Source organism: Acanthaster planci, linkage group LG13 (genome assembly GCF_054643075.1).
Source record: "Acanthaster planci isolate LZ-2023a linkage group LG13, COTS_SCS, whole genome shotgun sequence".
Taxonomy (NCBI): domain Eukaryota; kingdom Metazoa; phylum Echinodermata; class Asteroidea; order Valvatida; family Acanthasteridae; genus Acanthaster; species Acanthaster planci.
Window position 1 is genome coordinate 13,953,616 of NC_141789.1, and position 22,364 is coordinate 13,975,979.

At 42.5% G+C, this 22,364-nt stretch overlaps 2 protein-coding genes across 7 annotated transcripts in view; both read left to right on the top strand.

Moving 5' to 3' along the window:
• The first annotated feature begins 24 nt into the window (after positions 1-24).
• Positions 25-18,637, top strand: LOC110973779 (uroporphyrinogen-III synthase-like). 6 transcript variants are annotated; one of them, XM_022224869.2, is made up of 8 exons: positions 25-72; positions 1,086-1,160; positions 5,284-5,464; positions 5,767-5,916; positions 7,790-7,873; positions 8,408-8,490; positions 8,704-8,793; positions 17,712-18,637. In XM_022224869.2, the coding sequence occupies exons 2-8, from the start codon at positions 1,089-1,091 to the stop codon at positions 17,841-17,843; spliced, it is 792 nt and encodes a 263-aa protein (XP_022080561.2). In that variant the 5' UTR covers positions 25-72; positions 1,086-1,088; the 3' UTR covers positions 17,844-18,637. The 6 variants fall into 6 exon arrangements, with proteins under 6 accessions (XP_022080561.2, XP_087001077.1, XP_087001076.1 ...); XM_087144951.1 differs by lacking the exon at positions 17,712-18,637 and adding an exon at positions 14,117-15,822; XM_087144950.1 differs by lacking the exon at positions 17,712-18,637 and adding an exon at positions 11,160-13,331.
• A 149-nt stretch (positions 18,638-18,786) lies between these two features.
• Positions 18,787-22,364, top strand: part of LOC110973773 (uncharacterized) — a 54,857-nt gene continuing 51,279 nt past the window's right edge. The window contains exons 1-2 of the mRNA XM_087144946.1: positions 18,787-19,746; positions 19,809-20,472. The gene's annotated coding sequence lies outside the window, so the exon portion shown is untranslated. The remainder of the gene's footprint in view (positions 19,747-19,808; positions 20,473-22,364) is intronic.

Sequence of the window (22,364 nt, forward strand, 5' to 3'; positions counted from 1 at the left end):
TTTACATACTACATAAAAATATTGGTAAAGCTTACACATTCAACGACGACTGTTTCATGAAGTAACCAAAAGGTATGTACGCGTTCGGTAAGAGAGGGGAGGGGAACAAGGGCGGGGAAATTAAACTGACCATCATTGAAGTATAATTGAAGTAAATTCGTATGGCCATGATGACTGCATTAACAGGTGCCTACAACACACGAAAAACTCGTTCAGCTTTCAGTTGTTCCACATGCCGCTGGCAATGCATTGCCATGCCAATCAGCATGGGTGCGCATTCTGCTTACATGGACAGTGCCATGTCATATCTGCACTGAACTTGTGTTATTGACGAGGCTAGGCCCATCTGATCTGGATCGTGACATTTCCTAGATTCCAGCAAGATCGGTCACCCGAACCCATTCCTGCGTGACATGTGATTAACAAAGTGCCCAAATCTGTTCATGCACAATAAATGGCCAGCTCTTTTTGTGTACATCATGTACATGTTTTTCTATGTCCTTCATCCCGTGATCAGTTGACACGGTTGAGAGTTGGGCTTAGCTACCCCCAGAACTGTGGGGTTCGACATCCGCCCCGCTCCCACGAACGGAGCAGGGCAGATGTCGGACCCGACAGTTCTGGGGGTAGGGCTTAGCCTGGTACTGCTATACCTTGGCCACCGCTCTGCCTACATCATTCCTAGCATGCAGCACTTATTCGGCAAGTTTTCCAGTTTTTATTAGGCTAAAGATTCTTAAACAGCATGGTGTCCTTGCTTTATACATTAAATTATGAATTTTGATAAAAACATCATTATTATCGATAACCATGACGATTTTTGCTTTAAATGTTTGTGAGTAAGTTTATATAATATCATGATTCAAAACCTCACATGTCTGACCATGGAGCTATAAAAAAGATAGCTCCATGGTCTGACCTTCATGTACGCCCAGAACTGTGGGGTGCGTCATCTGCCACGCTCCCATGAGGCGCACTACAGACAACGAACCCCACAGTTCTGGGGGTAGCCTTCATATATAAGCTTGACGATCTAAACTTCACATCTTTGCTGATGACATTCATTTGATTTTATCCTAAAATAGATCATGGCAACAATAAAGAGAGTCTTGTTGTTGCGAGCTCCTCGAGACGATAGTGAGCAAGATCCCTACCAACAGGTAAGCCAAACACAATGAAATCAAATTCTAAAACGCTGGTCTTCCCATCTCGGCCGGCTTTTACTTGACACACATGTAAATTTGCCACAAACTATTTTGCATGCCCATCAGGTCCTTTGACTCATTTTCCTGGCAATTCGGTTGCAGAAAGTCTTTCAAAATTTCCAGAAGCAGTCCTGAAGTAGGCATTTATGGGTGCAATAACTCCACAACAAAGTACTGTGAGAAGAGTTCCATACCCGGACATCACTTGACACCCTTTTTGCCATCCCTACACGACTTGTCCGCAACAGTTTTCTAAGTAAATGCTTCAGTATGTTCCCTGCAAAATTTGGCTTTTTTTAGGCATGGCTTTGTTTTCTGATGGCTGATATGTCACTGCAGGGAAAAAGAAGCGATGTCCACGTTATGAAATTCTTCCCAGTGTGACCCCATTTTGTTGTTCATTCACATCCCTGGATGTACTGCAAACTTACTCATACTTGCATTTCCGAAGCATTTATACTGTCTGATAATATACTTTCTATGGAGCGTAGATGCTTCACTCACCTGTTTACCACTTGCTGCTGGGTGGTTTGAAAAATGCAATGCACATAATCGGGACATTTTCAAGATTTTCAGTTTTCAAAATTCTTCCAAAATTCATCATTTCAATTAATGGACGTTTACACCCACACAAATGACTGTCTGGTGGCTACTCTAATCTGACAGACGACATCTATTGACGCCCGAGTATTTCAGCCAGGCCTGCAGCCTTGTAAAAAAAGCCCATATTGTGTGGTGTTATGTAACTTTCTTTTGCTCACGAACCTGGCACAGTGCGCTGCTGACCTCTTTTCAATAGGGGCCAGATTAGCATGCAGCGGTGCTGTGTGGCTCGTCACTGCGGTTGTGGAGCGCTTTTGTCCCCAGTGGTAATCCACTCGCTGAATGTCTCAAACCATGGTATGCTGTTTTAAAGCAAGGCTGGATTATCTCCACTACTGAGAGTGAAAAAAATGTTGGTAATGCCCAGCAACCTGGTCTTTTGTTCCGAGTACAGTCTTTTGTTACAAGGCCCAGTTCCCTTTGTCCAATTTCGGAAACCCCGGCCACGCATATAAAGCATACGTGTCTGGTACTGGAAACCCTGGTGGCAAGTGGTTAAAACATTCCTGCCAGTAGGATACACATAAATGGCACAGCAAGTCACAGGAGGCCAATTGAGACTGTTCTTGAGGGACATTGATCAGCTTAGCGCACTGAAATTCCTATCCCTAACAGTCCCAAATGCTTCAGTTTCAATTACACACATCCTACGGGGAGATTCTGATATTGTCTTGCCTCTCCAGCAAGCTGTATATTTGAAGACGACACAAACAATGTCTGAAGAATCCATTTCACCAATCGCCAAAAACTAACTTGACCCCATACTGCGCATGCATTTCTGAATTTTTCTTTGTGTTGTGGGTCCACTGCATCAAAAGTTCTGATGGAAAAAAAAATTCTTACTAAACCCTGACTGTCACTGTTTGACCAAAAAAGCAAAACTTAGAGTAAACACAAATGGCCTTGATTTTGAGAAGAGGGATTCATTGCCCCACTAAAGGAAGAGTTGACAACCCGGTAACAGGTACAAATTGCCTCTCTCATGGTGAAGCTTAAAGAGACAGTCTTGCTTTGACTTTTTCTCTGCAACCATATTTAGAGATCACATTCTGATTCAAAGAGCTGGCCCCTTTTTATGTGTTTTCTTCCATTCCGTTTCTGTGTTTATGGAATTTCTAGGTCAGTTGCAGTGTGAATGCATAATTTTCATGTTTATATGGAAGTTTTACTTCCTAATTTTATTCATAAGTTAGTTGCGTCTCTGTTTGTTCCCCATGTGTCTCCATTTAATACACCCTCCAGAGAATTTCCAGATTCCCCCCCTCCCCGAAATTTCAAACAGTTAACTTTGAAACGGATACCCTGCATGGAAGAAAATTGTCAATATTCCGATTAGCAAATAGCAGTATACTTTGTTCAACTTTCTTACTTTTCATAAAGTTGTCACTGGGGCTTCTGCATTATAGCGCCCTCAGGTGTTGAAAAGTAACCTCTGACAGATGTTTGGGTTTTCCAAATCTCAGTTGCATCTCCACGTTTACTTTCTGTCTTCAATTCTGTGGGTTCGATGCCTTAAGTTGAGACTCTTGTAAGCTCAACACAGCTCACTGTTTGGATACACAAGCATCCATTTGTCAAATGCGAGGCCAAGATATGAAGAAGTTTGTTTTGGTTCCCTCATCAGACATTTCAAACTGAATTGTGGAGCTGCAGGTGGAGCCACAGATGGAAACAAAGCCTAAATTTGAAAAAAGGGTCAATTCTCTAACCACAACTTTGCCTCAGGCCGCTGTCTACAACTTTCTGATTGTAAATTCCTTGACCTTGAAGATTCCTGCTTAGCGTGTGTGGCTGTCAAGTAAAACACAAATGCACAAATTGTGGAAATGCTTCAATCTCTGTCCTTCCATTTATCCATAACGCCATACTTGGTCTGCAAAACCTCAAAAATTAGACAGAAACCTTAACAGAAGGCTAGAATGCCAGCAGCAGAGTTACTCTTCCAACAAGTATCGTGATTTACACTTCCAGCCCCAAGTATAACATCTTAAAGAGAAGCCATGCAGCAGCTTTAACCTGACAAATTCCAAATAGTGCGTTGAGTGAAATAAGTAGCTCCCACTTTTTTCTCTCCCCAAGGCTGGAGGCAGAATGCAGTTCACGTGCATGTCACAGTAGGTTTGGATGCCATCTATCCTCAAGTCGAAGATAAATATATTTATTTGCTTCGCATGCCCCTGGATGTATATCCGGTGCGTGGGCTTGCTGTGGAAGGTGGAAGTGCCCCGAGATCTGGTGTTTTGTTTTTGTATGTGTAAATAGAGCGTTTCCGATCTGTGTTGGTTTTACCACACAGAATGGGAAGAATTGGCTTGGAGGGTCCTTTCAGTCAGAAGTCACCATGAATGAAAAGCTGCGTGTCGGTGTGAACTAGGTCAGCCATGAGAATCTCTTGTGTAAATGTAATTTACCATGACGGATTCAAGTGACTCTAGTTTTTTTTTTCTTCTTCTTCTTTGCTGGCTTGAATAGTAGTGGAATGTGAATGATGAATTATGATTGGATACCTGCATTTCGCCAACCGTCTTCCGTGAGGTCATAAATCGGTCGAGTTTATTTAACAAGCATTTATCAAGCTGTTTTTTACTTGGATTTATATTTATGTTTAAATCAGGTTAATTTTATAGGTCAAACAAATAATCAGTTTGATTGATTTACTGCAAGATTTGCCTATTCATCTTCAGCACAGCTCAGTTTTATTAACTAACTTAGTGTAGAATTGCTCGACAGAGGCTAGTGCTTTTAAAAGTTGTTTTTTATGTTGCCTGTCAAGTGAATGAAAAATTGTAGCCTATGCCTCTGAACCTTATTTTGTAAACCTGATGGAAATAAACTTATAACATAACTTCATAGTGGCCTTCATCGTAGAATCGGGTAGGGGACATAAAGTATTGTAAAAGATCCGTGCAAGTTGAAGAATTACCCCGTAGAAGACTCAAAGACGAAAAACAGACAAGAGACCAAATTTGTTGCATAGGGGTGGCAAGCAGTGGAATTTCAGAGCTTGATCTCTCGCCGTAAGGGGCCCTTGAAGAATGGGTAAAAAAAGAACTCAGACTGTGAAAACACAAAATCATGGAGAGACTAAGTGACTGTTAACAATGATTAAGTATCCAACTCTGGTTTGAAGTGATTGGGGTAAACTTCTTGTCTATGCACTCAATTTTGCTTGGGGATCATTTGATCCATCAGAATGCAACTAGCAAAGAGAGATTCAGTTCACTTGGAGCATTGATCCAAGAGGTCTTTGGTTCAAATCTTGCCCCTGTTTTCCAAACTTGTTTTCATTACATTTCCCTTTCCCTTTGATCTAGCCGATTTGGCAGATGCTAGCTTGAGTTGAATAACTCGTAGCTGGAGCTTGGGAGGCTGTCTTGGCATTTTCATCAACTGGCTCTATTCATCTGGGGAACAGTATGTCATTACTGGAAACAGACTTCATGCTCAGTTCCCATTTCTTGCTCCAACTTTGCAGCTGTTTGCAGAGAAGGGCCTTGACACTACGTCCATCTCTCCCCTCAGCTTTGAGTTCATCAATCTCGAGAGCCTCTACTCTCACATCACCCATCCAGAACAGTTTTCTGGGCTTGTATTCTCGAGTGCGAGAACCGTCCAGGCCGTGGAGAAGTGCGTCAGAAAGTTCTCAAGTCTCGAAGGTGAACTCACCGTTCATATCATATCATACATGTACATGCATTTAGTTCTTCACTGCTAACACATAGGTTGAATAAACACAGACTGTGTGAATGAGACGACAGCCTTGTTGTATCAGGAGTAAGACGAAAAAACCTGGCTGTGTTTCCAGTCCACAGTCTCAACAGTCTTTCATTTTCATCGACAGATCTTTTCCAACCTCGCTTGTGGATGTCCATCTTGTTTTGTGCCATGACAGTCAAAATTTAATTCTCTCCCAGTGGTGTGGTGTGTGTTTTATGTCTGGTGATTATTCTGCCCGCAGAATGGCAAGAGGGAAGAGGGAAGGACTGGGCAGCTCTACCAACGTACACCGTGGGGACAGCAACGGCAGTGGCTGCCAGAGAGTTGGGGTTGACAGCCTTAGGGGAGGATTCGGGCAGTGCTGTCAACCTGGTCAAGGTCATCAAAGAGGGTAATATTGCTACGTTTTGTATTACATGTCTTATTCTCTTTAAAAACTTGGGTCGTGCTTTACACTCACAGTGAGGGTTAAAGACGTCAGTGGGGTTGAATCTTCAGATCATTTCTAAAAAAAAATGAAGAAAATATTAGGGAAGGTTTTTTAGTTGGTAACAAGTTCTTTGGAAATGTCATTGGCTAATAATGGGAAAACATCGGGAGATACATGCTGAGGCAGATATTGGAAATATGCGCATATCTTTGACTTGGATTCAAAGAACTTTCTTGAATCCTCCAAAACTGTGTGGGAAATGATTGAGGCTATTCCCCTGCACACAAACTTTTCAGTGGCACCAAGTGTCACATAAAGTAACATTGGCAGGGCTCATTCTTCCTCTGTTCTGCAAAATGATCCCAAAATTCCTGGTGGATTTTTAAAGACCTAGGAGGGTTCTAGGGATAAACTGCGCTGCAAAACTGACCATCAGTTTGTTCAAAACGCAAAGCAACAGTCTATGTTGAGTCCAGAGTTTCAGTATCAAGTGCACAATTGCCGTAACGGTCAAACAGGAACAGTGTACCTGACATTGTTCAAGTCAAACTTATTTGATCCTGTTTACTTTTCCATGAAAATATTGCTCATATTTTCAGGTGTTTGCACAGGACATGTACAATATCTTTTTCAAAGAGCCTACAGGTGTAAATGCACTTCTCTAAAGGGGGTGAATATTTTGTGTAGCAGATGTTACAATCATCCAGAAAAATTCTTGCCATTGTATGATCGAGCAGTTGATCAAGCAGAGAATGACAGCGCTGTCCATGCGTCTTTTACTTCTGATCCGTGACCGCCTCAGGACTAACCAGTAGAATTTAAGTCAACATGCAACCTCCAACAGCCACCGGGATTAAATGCAGTTTTGCAATATGGATCACTGAGTGCACTCTGGTTAAACATTTGTTTTGGAAGTTTGTCTTCACTATACAGAGGCTTGCAAAAATTGTGAAAATTTTCCAAATTTACTCTCAAACTAATAACCATTGCTGGGTACGCATTTCACACTTTATTCATGATTATTGATGGGTATTGAAGGCACTGTTTTTTATTGAGTTGAATTGAAGTCATCAAGCTAACCAAAGTTCACTGTGCTCAGCTATTGGGCCGTTTTCCAATACTCAACTTCGGCTCCGTCTCAGGCTTCAACTGTTTTTTTTAACTAGCTGACTTTGAAGCTGTAAGCGCAGTAATCAGTCTAATAGTGCCACAAAACATCAGATATGATGCAAGAAAGCCAAAAATTTCAGTAATCCAATGTGATTTAAACGCTTCAGGTCCACAATCGGGGATTGGTTTGGGAACCAAGCCTGAGACTGAGACGAAGTTGAGTATGGGAAAGCGGCACCAGACTTTATTCTGGAGAATAAAATGAACCAAAAGATATGTTGGAAGTTATGCTATTAGAAACCTTCTTCTTTTTTTTTTCATGGCAAGTGAATAGAAAAAAGTTGTGCTCCGTTCTCAGGAGGGTTGTTTGAAGATATGCAGAATTTGCAGATACTAGAAACTGAACGGTAGAATCAGATATCCACCTGTGTCACTTGGGTTTCCTTATATCTAGGGACTTCTCACAGTGTAAGGAGTAAAACATCAATGGTAAGGCGACCCAATCTAACAGAAAGAGTCACAAGTCACCAGAGTTTCTAAAAGAATCTGGCGCAGTGAAAATGAAAAGAACCCTCAACTTTTTCACCCGTGTAATGTCCATTTTCGTGCAAGATAGAGTTCAATTTGCTCTTCCCAAAACTAAAACCAAATTACAGTCGTCAGAAAGTAGTCTGAGGACTTATTTTGTGAAGTTTGGTTCTCGCATTGTAACTGCTTATTTCAGGCATTGCCCCGGGAAGTAAGCCTCTGCTTATACCCCGCGGTGAACTGGCAAGAGAGGAACTCCCCAAGGGGCTGCGTCAAGCAGGTATTGTTGAATGCCTTCCCTCGTTATCAATGTGTTTGGTGTCAGTGTGGTGTTTTGTGGTGTTATTGTGCAGCGTGCAGTGTGTGTGCTCAGTTTGTGGAGAGTGTTAGGAGGGTGTTTATGCTCATCTGTTGGTGGTTTGCATTCATTTTTGAGATTTGATGGTTTTAATCCAATTTAATTCGGTGTTTAACACAGTTGGAGATGATGTTTGTATTGTGGTTTCTCTTGGCGGGGAGGAGGGGACCATACTTTACTTATAAGAACTGTTTAGAAAGAGGATTGTTTCGATTTGGGAGAAGATGGCTTTTTTCTCTCACATGTTGGAGATACACTACACAGTTTGTCAATGTAGAATTTTGCAGAACTTTCTTACTTCACATTTTGATTCTCAAATCTGCTTGGAAGAAGTAACAGATCTGATTGTATGTATTGCTCTGAATCAGCGTCCATTTTTCCAGTACCGTGAGTTTTGGGTGTTATTAAGCAAGGAGCAGACAATACGACTATTTTGTTGGTTTTTCTGTTTTACAGGAATCAGCTACGAGGTAGACACTGTATATCAGACAATCTGCAGTCCAACACTGGTAGAAAATGTGGACAGATATTTCAATATGGTATGTTCAACAAATCTTATGTTTAAACTCTGGCACACTGACATACTTCTTTTCACCATAAGCCCTCTCTCAGAGAATCATTCCCTATAACAACAAAGATTGGTATGAAAAGCTTAGGGGTTTCTCTGGCATGTTTTGTTGAAAAAGAGATACTTGATATTTTTCTTAAAATAAGATTCCTAATTGTCCTTGAAATTTATTTGCTATCCTCAGGCTGTACCAGATGTGATTGTGTTCTTCAGTCCGTCTGGGGTGCGGTTTTCAGCAGAAGTCCTGAAAAGACTGAACACTTCCAACACCACAGTAAGTTTGTCATTCTTGTGAGAATTGTAAGTAAACTTGTGTGGCAAGGTCATTATTGGTCATGTTCCTTGAACACATGTCAAGGGGCAGTGTGAAATTTTATGAGTCATTATGGTGGTCGGGCTCTTGTGGTTAGATGCTAAATCTTGGCACATTAGGTCACATTTCATTTATATGTGGTGTAATTTCTTATATTGGCAATATTCATTTTTCAAAGTGTTTGCAGTGTCAATATGGGTAAAACAACTTTCAACATGTGGGGGGACTTCCCCCCCCCCAGATCTATAGGCCAATGCCACGCACTCAAATGATTCACCTAGACACCTGCCACATTTGCCATGTCAAACCGCAAGATGTGCGATCATGGCAAAAAATCGCGCCACCACGCTCGCCACCTGATAAATAGGAATTCCACTCCAGCCCGTCATCGCAGCCCTTAATCTCTGAGCCCTGTTTATGCCCATTCCTTTGCTAGTTTACTTAACTTCTGACACGTTTGTCCAGCGGTGGGGGCTTTCCTCCACCCCTATATTTCCAGAATTGATTGTAGGAGAGTAAATATTTATACCCCAGTGTCAGCGGGCCGTATTGAGGAAATGATTTGCACCTTGAATTCAGAATTTTGAAGGAAAAAAAAATTACAGAAGTGTCATAAGTGATTTTTTTTTTTCCTTCTTATTTTTGGCGTTGAAGAGGTCATCGCAGTTGAATGGAAGTTTGCAAGCACTACTGGTCCTTAGCTTAGTTTTCCTTCAAGTATCCGTTGGGCATAGTGCATTCACCTTGAGTGAAAGGAATATTTTCCGAGGGGCAACAACCTTTCACTTGTTGGTTGAGCATATTGGCATTTCATGTTAGCCACTAGCAGTGCTGTGGTTGAGTCCACTGAGTCTGAGTCCTTGCTGTCTGAGTCCGAGTCCGTAAAAATCGGACTCAAGTCAAGGTCCGGACTCGAGTCCTCCAGCACTGCCCACTAGCATCATATTGTCAGACTCATTTGACGTTAGTGCTTCCTCTGGCTACATTTGTGTCAGTTTTGAATCCACCCTAACCACGGGCAAGTCTGCCAAAAGTCAGATTCCAAGTCTCCTTTGATGGCAGTGGGTACAGACTTGTGAAAGTCCGGCTAAGCTTTCGTGTGGGTTGTGTCCCAGCTCTTGCCCAAGTGGTCATTGTACCGGACTGGATCAAGAGACGGCACGTTGTAGCAATGGCGGTCCTTTGGTTGGAGTTCACTATATGCCCGCACAAGTTAATGCACATTTGATGTAGAACCCGCATGAGCATGGACAACTGATACAGGCAATGTATAATACAGTGTGCCATTAACACGTTGACCGCCGACTACAAGTATACTTGTTGGAAATGAAAGGCTATTGTATTGATACTGTGACGCATCACCGAAGAACAAATATGCTGCTGGTGTTCAAACAGACACCTGAAGGGCACCTGTTAAATATGCATGCATGCGTACAACACTTGGCAAATGGGAAAGACCCTTTGAAATTATGCGCGGCAGTCAACGTGTTAAGAGGTTTCCATGGAGAGGCTTGTTTCGCAGTGCATTATGGGGAAAAAATTGGCAAAGTTCTATTCGCCAGCCGCACTGTGTGGGGGGGGGGAACTTTAATTGTTTAACCCTAACACTCCTCAATCCTTTACCTGTTGGAAAACTGAGGAGTGTTAGGGTTAAGGATTCAAAAGCGTTTTTTGAGTGTTAATTAATCAAGATAGAATTTTCGGGTGAGGCAAGGAATTTCCTCAGTTGTCCACGGACATTTGCTCAGATGCGCATTGCGGCGAGTCGGCCAATTTTTTGTTGACCGTAAACTTGAAAAATGCCTCCCTGTGGCAACCTCTTGGTGGCACACTTTGTCATGAATTGCCTGTATTGCTGTTGGATTGTATGGTCTGCAGGTGTGCGCCAAAGAAATCCCACTAACTTGTCTCTTCTCAGCCGTTGAGGGAGCACTTCAAGTCAGGTTGGATTGGAACCTGACCAGTGGGTTCCCTGCTATGCAGAGTTTTCATGGAGTTGTTGAAGGCGAGAAATCTTTGCCCTAGTACCTCACTTCACAGGATCACTGCATTTGTAGTCAGCTCCTTATCATTGGTACTTTGTTGGCACTGGGACCAGTGTTTATTAAACAGGCACATTATGAGGCTTTTTGCTCTTGTTATTAGAATAGTTGGGCTGTTGGGGTGGGAAACAGTTGGAGACCAAACATAGTGTGTTCCATTATGTGTGGTTTGGTCGGAAATCCTCCTCTTTCCCAAATGGTCTTTCACTGAAAACAAGATTGCAAGTTCAGGACTGATCCAAAGAGTTGGAATTCATTTCCAGCATTCTGTCTCATTGCATTCAGTTGATTCAAAGGTCAGGCGGCAGGGCTGGAAACAGACTCGTTTATCTCCAGAGCGACCTCTGATGTTTACAAACACCACACACCTGTACAAGCTAGGCATTAGGGGGGCCCGGCCCACACACCGTAAATTAATGAGTCTTTAAACTGTTAATTGAGGGCCATAAATACGGACGCTGACAAAAGCCGTTTACTTGTTTTGGCTAAACTGCATCTATCACTCAGTTTGAGTTGGGATCATTTTCAAGCATCGGCAGAAGTCCTTGACACAAGCGTGAAGAAAAAATAAGCCTAGTCCTTTTTTTAGCACAAGTTCTTTACAAGTCGGCTCATAAAAAGTGACGTCACAGCTTCATACAGGCAAACCTTGTTTCTGAAACAATTAGTATGTAAGCAAAAGTCATTAAAGGAACACCCTAAGCAATACAGTCAAAGGGAATTTTGGATGGTAATTATGTGTTTGCTGAGCAAATACCTGTCTGTTTTGTACTTACATCTTGGTTCCCTGGATTTAGGCCCACATTGTACTGACCCAAAGGGTCAAGTGATGGGCCTACCAGTTCTTCTGAATCACACATTTTTATAATTCAGAAGATTTACATGGTCTACAGTGATCTTCTCGCCATGGTAAACCTAAAAATTCCATCCCATTTCTCTTGCCAAAAGAATTACATATTGCTTGGCAAAGACCTCATCTCATCACACTTTAAGGAATTCAGTTTCTCTGTTTCTGCACCTTATTGCTCATAAATTAGAGAATTGCCGCTGCACGGGGGTCAGTCTTTGTGCAGTTTTTAATGCCTGAATGCCAGGAATTTGGTCCAGGTTGTGGTTTGGCAAAGTTACAGGCAGCGGGAGTCGGTAAACCAAACCGGCCAGGTACTAGCACTTCATCATGCAACGGCCACACGGTGGCATTGATGAATTGACAAGTCTGTGATGTCTGCTGTGCCCAGCACACCTGCGGTAGCTTTATAAATACAGGTGCCCGTTTACCGACTCTAATGGGGTCCTAATATCCCCTACCAGTGCTCCCATGCAAGGGGGCGATTGAAATTCTTGTCGTTCAGGCAACCCATCAATCCTACGCATGCAGATGGAATACAAGCGGAGAGGAGTTCGATAAGGGGTCAAGTTTTTCTCCGGGACTTTTTTGTTTTCAATTGGAATTCAAATGAAGAAGATGGGTTTTGCTTCTTGAAAATTCTCAGAAAGGCCCTGGCATTCTTCTTTCTACCTCAGTGTTCTTCACAGGTACATGGTCCTACCTAATAGCAGTCACCTATTTATTGCCTTGTTTCATACCAAAAGATCCTGCCAATTTGCTGGCCAAGTTTTTAAACACCAACCTTTAAATTACTGCCTTCCAAAAAAAACAAACATTTCTTTCCAAAACAAAGATGTGCCAAAAGCTTGGGAATCTTCAGTGCTTTCTCCCACTTTCAGCTGTCTCAATATGACAGTTGTTTCCCCCCCCTCCCCCATAAAACTGTAAAATGTGAAATATACGTCTCATCGGAAGTGTGAGATCTGGTGGCCAATAAACCCCCGCTTAGGTTTAATAGTTTTGGTGACATCATAAAAATCACCAGAGTGTCACGTTTGTGTGCGGTTCCTGCCCTCACTAGTGGTAAATCCTTCATCGGGTGGACCCCATGAATACACAGCTTAAACTTGAATGTAAATACTCCCTCTGACCCCGGAACAGCCTTTGCACATTAAGGGCATCACCATCCGAACGTGTCCTGATGTTCTGTTTGGATGCGATCTCCCCAAACCCCCCCCACACACACACACACCACCCTCACCATGTGTTGTGTTGCACCCGTGGATGTTTTTACAGGGTTCCTGCAGCCAGGAAAAGTCAGGGAGATTTGTTTTTATTTTCCAGGCCTGGAAAAGTCGTGGAATTTTGTAAAAATGACTAACATCATGGGAAAGTCATTGAATTTAATTGTCCTAGGTGCAGGAACCCTGATTTTATTAACTTGGAAATTGAAAATAATCTCAGAGAACTCAACATAGAAACATATATTTTCCATTACTTTCAGTTCAGAAGTTGAAAATATCCTTTATCTTTTCGGTGCAAATGATAATCAAGATTAATTAATTTGAATTGATAATTAATCTGTAGAAAGATTCATTAAATTCAGTTTGTTAATTGCTTAGCTTTGATATCATTTGAGTCATTGGTGCCCATTGTGTTATTTCTATGTGCAAATAATACACTTTTTTTGGTTATTTTGAAGTATTCCAACAAATAGGTATAGGTTTGCTCAGTGGTACTTGTCTCCAAGCCATACTGTGCTGGTTTGGGTCAGTTCGTGCGGTTCTTTCTTTGTTTACCTTTCAGGGTTTTTTTTGGTGGGGGGGGCTAAACCGTCTGTATGTCAAGGGCAAAGGCCCTCCCCTCCCAACGCTCCCTTTTTTTTTTAAAGATGATGTCAAGGACTTTTCCTGCTCTATAGTCACCTGTTGACCTTTACAGTTACAACACAGCTCTGGTGATTGGGGAAAAACGGATGTCGCCAGACGGAAAACCACCACACTTCACTCAATCTAGTTGAAATATTGCAGGTCACTGAAAATTAATTCACAATAAAATAACTGATCGTTTGGTTGCAGACTCATTTTTATGTGAACAACTTCCAATATACTTTCAGTCGAACTCAGCCCTTCTTACATTCATTTAGTCTGGATACCAGACCCAATGATTCTGATTACTCTACAAATCAAGAATTTTTTATCAAGAGTCGTCGGGGAATCTTTGGGCAGGAAACCAGACTAGCGTTCATTCCGGCACTCAGGGCTTCCTTGAGTGAACATAAAATGCTTATTCTACCCACCAAAGCAGTCTCAAGTTATCAGGATTCATACCTCTGTGTTCAATCAATCGGTTGGAAGTTTAAACAAAATTGCAGCATCGCTAACAATCCAAATTCTTGATGTATCTTTTGCAGTGGAATCAGCGATATTTGTTGGATTTCTCATAAGGCAACTTTACTATCTGAGCAGATGGAAACTTGTTAGTTAATTTATTAAGTCACAGCTTGCTGAAAAAAACTGGATGGATTAAAGTATATAATTCATTAAGCAAGTTCAAGCATGCTTCAGGCAAACTTAATTCGGCCTGACTCCATCAGACGCAGGAAACGCGATTAATTGATTTTCAGAAACTCAAGATTTTGGGCGGTATTGGAAAAAGAGGTTCATTACCAGCGTTTCGAAAATGTATTAAAGCATTGGACCATCCACTTCAACGCTGGAGTGTGTAAATTACGGCCAAAGTGGCTTGTTAAATAAATATCTTGGGGGTGTGTATGTTGGGGGAGGGGATCGTAGACAATGTTTTTCTTTAAGTGGACTGCTAGACTGCATTATATACAATGTTTGTGTAAACAAATGTGCTTTTAACAACTAGCCAGCCATAACTCACGGCTTAGCAGTATGTTTCATCGAAAGAAGTGCCGAATCCACGGGCCCCAGTTCATGGGATGTTGTTGAATACATCTCCAAACTCCAAAACTAGAGATGTCAAGGATGATAACACAAGATGAAAGGAAAAATATGGGTTCCATTTTTGTTTCGTTAGGGGTAAGGCATTAACCCGGACTTGGAAATGAAATTACTTGTTCGTCAAAGAAACTCCACAGCTTTACTTGCAAGAGGTAGTTTCACAGATTTCACAGATGGATGTATTGTTTTTTAAGGTATCCCTTTGCCCTTTCCTCCTTTACAAAATCTTTTTTCTTGGACATGCCCTCATTGTTATTACGTCACTTTGAATACCGGTAAAAAAATTAGGGCATGAAGTGCTACTAACCCAAGATTTCTTTGGAAAATCCTACTTTCTCAACTTTTTTCGACTGCCCCCTTCTAACAAAAAGTCAGTGCTTTTTTATAATGATTTGAGTACAAACTAGGTCACTCTGTCTCGTTTATGAAAGGTCGGCATTTACATGGCAGAGGTGATAACATATTTCCTTTTATCTGCTGCAGAGTTCATAGCTAGCTCTTTGTAGGGTATAAGGGTGGGTTCCGAATGGTGATAACGATGTAAGCTAACTCCAGACTGAGGAATAAATTGAACCGCAGAGTGCAGATAGATACTGGCATCCAGTTCACTGGCAGTAATGTTTCCAGGTCTTAGGTCAAAGGGAACAAAATTGATTCCCCCCCCAAAAAAATACCGTTCTGTGTGTTTTTTTAAACTCATAACAAAATCTTTTCCCAAGATTAGATGTGGCGGTACTGTTTATGCACTTCTGATGCTTTCAATACCCCAGAATTAAAAAAAGTAAGGCAACATGTCTTGAGGGCAGGGGCAACTTGCCTCCTCCCCTGGGTACAGCAGTGTTGAGTATCATTGTAGTTTAAATATAAAGAAGTTCTGCTCATGAAATAAAAAGGCTGCATTAGGCCTACTTGTATTCTGTTTTGTATTTAGTTTTGTACAATAATTAAGCATACTAGTAGTCCATTTTACACACATCAGTAATAGTACAGTGAATACTATATCAGGCTTACATTAGCGTTGAGATATATTTATCCTGTACTTTTACTCATTCAAATCTACTCAGTATTAAACTGCATTTGCGGTAGTACTTAAAAGTATTTGACTGACAAGTTACAAATAATAAAGGTTTAGCAAAGAAATACCTCGCCAGATTTCATTTGAAATAACCTGCGACCTGACTTGAGACTTAGATGTCTTGTGATTGACTGTGCGAGGACTTGGCTGTGTCCTCGTTGGTAATTGTACTGAGGACTATACAGGTGTGATTTAAATTGTGAGAACTCGTATTTTGTACGAGGAGGGATATGACCAACGCAGGATTAGGGTAAAATGTGGTCATTATTTGTCGTCAATGTTATACCGATATAACTGCCGCAAAAGTTTACAAATCTTTACGTGTTGGAGTTAGCTTTTCACCCCAGCTTTTTCTGCACATTCGGCTGGCACCTAACTCACCGTATCATTTGACAGGCTTTTGTCGAGAGGGAAACCGGCTCGCCCATAATCTAGTCAGTGAACTTTGCCGGCTGAAAAGCTCACCTAACAATCAGTATACGCCTAGAGAGAATTCGCCCAGTGTTCAGGCTCGGTGTCGGGTAGCAAACGGAGAATGGTTGAAATTCTTGACTGAAATGAACACGAACAGATTATTAATTTCCCCCCTTTTTGAATGGTACTGTAAGCTACCGGGCAATTACAGGTGGTGTAGGTATTTGAAAAAAAAAGTGGTGTTTGCTCGGAATTAAACATATCCCACGACCGCTGAAAAATACCCATCAAAGAGAGGAAGCATTCTTGTTGCTATTTGTCCGTCAGCAGTAATCCTTGCGTGTACACCCGAGGTGCTTTGACAGGGGTTGCTTGCCGTACGGTACACTTCCCGCCACATCACCTGTTTCCCCCGGGGTACATGTTGCAAGTTTGTGGCCCACGTTTTTGCATTTTGGCGTACGCACGCAAGGCACTCAAAACGAACAATGAAGAGGAGGGCGCCGAATGTGACGAGCAGTTGTTTGACAGTTTTCAGAAAGCCCCTCCTCACCAAGCCAGGACTCTGCAACAGGTCACCCTGCTTAAGTCGGAAGCCTTTCCACGCCTGTGTTGGCAACTTAGCCGACAAGTGTTTGGACCGAATGCATACAACACAGGCCGTCGGTATAAGGCCCGATTCTAAAGGTGCTGCCGCTTTTTACACTTTTGCTCTAACTCAGCATTTCATTAAGAGATTATCCATCAAAATATTTGGGGTGCCCGGGGCTAGTCTCCAAATCCATAGCAAATACTTTGTGGGGCCAGACCTTCCTTAGCAACGAACGAGCGTGCCCCCTTTCCCGCCCTTTTTTGTTAGACATAACATGCCCAGAAAGCAGAATGGAAATTATGTCTGATTGTAAGGCCGCGCGACCTTTTTGTCCTGTCATTTCTTTAGCATTCACTTATCATGATTTGTAGTCCTGAAATACAAGTGACTCTCCACTACCTTTTGTCAATATTTTCATTGTCTGCCCGTGCTAAATAACAGTTTCCCATGCGCCAAAGACCCTGACTTATGATGATGGGGATTCGCTGTGACATCTGAATGATTTTTCTCTCTCTCCAGAGAAAGCTAACCATTTTGCTTCCGAGATGTAAAATGGTTGAGTTTTCATCACAACCAAAATGTATTCATTCCACCATCGGATTCAGTATCTGTGATAGCCACAGCTGAAACAGGTGCATCGTTGTTCGAAAGTAGAAACTTCCATGATGCATCTGTAAAGAGATGCAAACATTAAAATTTAGCCATGTGAGCTTTCCTTCTGCTTCAGACTCTGTGCCAATCCATGTCTTAACTTGTTAATTGTACTCTGCCCAGGCAGAGAGTTTAGCATTGCGTACTTAGCAGTGCACGAATGTTTCCATATGGGTCCCAAATTACAGGCTAAAGATGTCGTTGTTCAAGAAATCATGCCGCATTAGGTGCATACCAAAAAGCTGGAGATTTAGTGATCTGTTACGTGAATTGTTTTTCCCCTTCGTTCTGTCTTCGGTGTACGCAGTTTATTTCTATCGGTCCAACGACGACAGCAGCGATGGAGGAGCAAGGTTACTCGGTGGCCGCTACAGCGTCGAAGCCTAACCCGGAGATGCTGATGAAAACCCTTTTGGAGCTGACAGACAAGGTGTCTTGACCAGGCAGTAAGCATCCAAGCTACTCTTCAAAGTGATGCGATCCACGGAGATAGATACCTTGCCCACAAAACTCCAAGCGCTTCCAGAATATTTGACGGACAAGGGACAATTTTGACTCGCTGGTCACGCAATACACAACTCATACCGGTTTTGACGCAGTTGGAACCGTCAAGACATTTTGGAAGCAAGGGTCTCTCTGCTGCTCGGTTGACGTGGATGTAGCACACCTGGTAAAACGTCAAGGGTTTTGTAAATGTACTGAAATAAGACACCATGGACGCTTCCCTAGTGAGGCACCTCTCATAAACAGTTGTGTCTTAATTGTATCACTGTCATCATTTTAATCATTTCATTTCACCCAAGCTATAATTATAATAACCAATTGAAAGTAGGCCGATTACTGTCAACTGGGTGTGACTGAGGGAAAATTGGAGTCACTATACAGGTTGATTAAATCAAAGGTAATTGGTGGAATCACCTGTGACCTTGCAATTTTCCTTGATCACTATTGTGGCGGTAATCAACAGACATCGAATTATGTCAGAATTGTTTGGGGACAGTTTTATATTCATATTTAGAGGGAACGTGAAAAAAAATGTGTTAAGAGTTTGTCATTCACTTCCGAGTTCTTGGGCCCCTTGGGGGTTTGCGGCCAGTGAGTTAATTCTCTTGCCTTTCTTGCTGGCCAGATGATTTGTTTAACTTTGATACAAACCTGTGTCTGTCTTACACATTTCTTTCTACGATCCTGACATTAAAATGTAGGGGAATCCAAAAATTGCGGTCATTGTAACTTGGTGTTATCTTAATCATTATTTTCGGAGGCCAGCTTGAGTCTCTTGGTTTCCATGCAGTCACCTGCATTAATTCACTTCGAAGCCTCGCGTCCCTCGGCCCTAAGTTGAACCACGGCCGCCAGCATACGGCGCTCGATTATTCCAAGCGTACTTTGCGGTCAGTCGACCGTGAAGTGAAACAGCTATATGGTAATAATACATTTCAAGTTTCCGAATCAGTGCGAGGAGTTCATAAACCTGCACAATGGCTTCAGACTTTTTTTTTTTTACTGTAGACCCTGCGTCTTATTAAAGCGAAGAGTTCAGTCAATGTCAGTGTTGGCTGTGGGCCTTTAACTGCTTGACGGTGGGGCGGACTCGATAACGGCGGAGTAATTGCAACATTTATTGGATGAGAACGAAACGAACGCTTGACAGTCTAAAAAAAAATAAATGTAACTGACGAGTAGGAACAGTTATTACACTTATTTTAAACGAACTGAATTTTAACGTCTGGTGTATCCATCTTTACTTTTTTTCACTCAGCATAGGTCTACTTATCACCATCAATCGCTTCGGTGGTCTGGACAGATTTTGTTGTTGCTTTTGTGTACTGTCAAAGAGTACGGCATTGTGTTGACTAAAACCACGAGAAGTTTACCAGTTGTGAGGTTTTTTGTTCTGTGTTGAAAAAAAAAGTGTGTGGTTTTTGACTTGGACTCAAAATGGTACAAAAGCCACCAGCAAAAAAAGAGAGAGAGAACGTGTAGCTAGTGTATCTGTTGGCGCTCGGACCAAAGCCTGTGTTTGAATACACTTCGGCCTGAGACAACCGTATAACGTTACTTGACAATACGAGTGTGAGTGTGTGTGTACATATGCGGGCACTGCGGGTACATGAACTTTACTTTTCGTCGATGTATTAGGCTTACATGCTCGCGATCGGGGTTCATTTGAATTTGTTCTTTCCTTCGATTGAATTTCTCGTCCGTGTGCCATGGTACCGCTACAAGAAGATCGGATTCGCCATTGAGAAGAAAGCATTTCCACGAAGTGCATTTTGGAAACGGAATACGAACAGATCACCATGCAGGCGAAGCACTGTCCACAGACATGCTACCACAAGGTTTCAAGACAGCCAAGGGACATGAGCGACGGAGGACCATGCGATGCTGCAGGTGCCACAAGGTTTCAAGACAGCCAAGGGACATGAGCGACGGAGGACCATGCGATGCTGCAGGTGATCTTGTTGGCCAGCTGGGCCTAAGACAACGGCATCAGGTGCCTCCTTGTGATTCCGGACACGTACATCGGCCGGTGTGTTTATGCTCGCGCATCGCACAGGTGTCTGGAAGCCGTGCAGTGCCTGTTTGGCTAGGAGCGCCGGCATTTTAATTCAGGGAGGGTCCTTTGACGTATACCACTTCTATCGGCGCACCGAATTTTGTGAAAAGGCCAGCGACACGTATACAACACATGGCGCGGCCTTCGCTCGCGACACAGCCAAATGTGGTTGCGAAGTGACCATCATATGAAAGACAATTGGATAGTTTGGTGACACCCTCCGTAAATATCGCTGCAGTTTGAAGTGTCATAAACTTGACGGTTTTGCATGAGTTGGTCATCCCCATCAAGGTTACCCAGTTATGAACAATGCGACAATTTGGACGGCATTTTGACTGTAACGACTTGTAACGACGGATTGGACTCGTCCGTGGCCAGAATCTTTTGATGCCTGACAACGTGTGGTCTGCCTTCAACTCTGAGCTCGGTGTGAAGGAATTCTGAAGGGACCCTTCGTGTTTCTTTGGAAACTAAAAAAAAGATGGACGTACGATGAATAGTTTCAATGGTAAGTATCATGACTATCACATTGTCTTAAATCTCTTTAATGCAATTTTGCATTTTCCCCCCCTCCAAAAAAAAAAATTGGGGAGGATTGTCGAAGATCTAGTCAGGGGAAGGCCCTTTGCTCTTGAGGCAAATACTTTGACAAGCAGGATAAGAAATACCAAGAGAGGTAGAAAGGCCATTACCGTGCAAATGAACACACTGGTGTGTGGTTTCATACTGCGTGTGAATTACTGTGCCACACTTGCGAGGACTTGACCGATATAACCATCCGGGGACTGTTTTCCACAAAGCAGAGGGACAGGATGTACCGGATGCATTTTTAAGGGTTTAGAGTTCAACTCTACCAAGATGTGGCTTGGCTTCAAACACTTCATGATCAAACTACTTTTATATACAAGTTCCGAACAAATACCCGAAAGATGAGGCCCTTGATATGGCAGGAGCAATTATCAGCACAGGTAAATAATGGATTATCTGTCTTTTTGGTCGGTTTCAGAATACTAAAATTTCTGTCATGGGTGCAATAAAATTGTTTTCCAGTTTCACAGGGCCGTCTTATGTAGTGGTTCTACATACATGTAGAACTCATGGGCCTATACTTTTATGAGAGTGTCTTTAATCCATGCTTCTCTCACCTGTTTCCTTAGTAACGAACTTAAACGGAACAACAATGATGTAATCAAACCTTTGGAGTCAGATATTGGGAGCTGGCATTTATGCCATGCGATGTTACAGAAAGTGAGAAAAGGGTTGCCCGTTTGGCTGTAAAGTTGAAAGCTCTTTGCTGTCAACAACACTCGACCAGACATTAAGTTGATTCGCTCGTGTGACATAAAATATATGAGTGTGCTTTACACACGTACACACGTACACACGCAGGGCTGACTCGACGTGTAACCCCTCGACATGCCCGTGTTTGACTTCTTGGCGTTTTTCTAAGGGAGATTTGTTCGCGTCGTGGGAAAACAATGTTTCGCCCTTTCACGGTTTGTCGGACGCGCACAATAAGCGCCAACACACCATGAATACCGAGAATATGGACGGGTGAGTGGCCGGCTTGTGAATGAAAGGAAGTTCTGTTTGTCCCCAAATGGCAGGTTGCGAAGGCTTAAAACTCGAGCAGGTCTACTGCAGTGTTTCTTCCTAAGCGGCATCTCGAATCTCGTTCCAAGGAGCTCGGATAACGCCGAAAAAAATACGAGATGGAAGAAGGGGCGTTACAGTACTTGAGAGCAGTCGAGCTTCGATTACAAACAATTCGACTCGATCCACAATTGAAATCATTATTGTAACCAGTGGCGTATCCAGCTTTCGATGTCGGGGAGGGGGGGTTCCAAAGCGAATGCAGCTTCGGGCTTATTCAACATGATGTTGGGGGAGCAAAATTATTTAAATTAAAGCCTTACTCGCGGTCCCGACATCCTTGCTTTTATTTCGCGATGTAGTTTTCTTAGAGTTTTGGTGCTAATATTTGATATATAAAATGTTTTTATTAATGGGCCTATCTGATTAAAAAAAAAATTCCGGGGGACAAGTTGCCCCCCCTACAGGCAACCGATTGTAACTTCAGTAAACATGACATTTTTCATAGATGTAGTTGAGTTTCAAACCAGAAAACTATTGCCGTTTATTGCATCTACCTGCAATGCCTCCCCCATCTAAAAATAAATTGCAACCTCCATTTTCATTTGATGTAACACCCTCCAATGTTCAATTCATTCTTCTCCTGCGTCTTTGAAGCTGAGCGACGGGCGTTGGCCCATCCAGTTTATGTACCTTAGCAAATATTGTGCTCGCGTGACAGCTATCGGTGCCTGATTCAACGGTCAATTCAGCCGGGTCGGAAGGCACACTGAGCCCGCTGAAGTCTGAATGCAAAGAAGAAGTTGA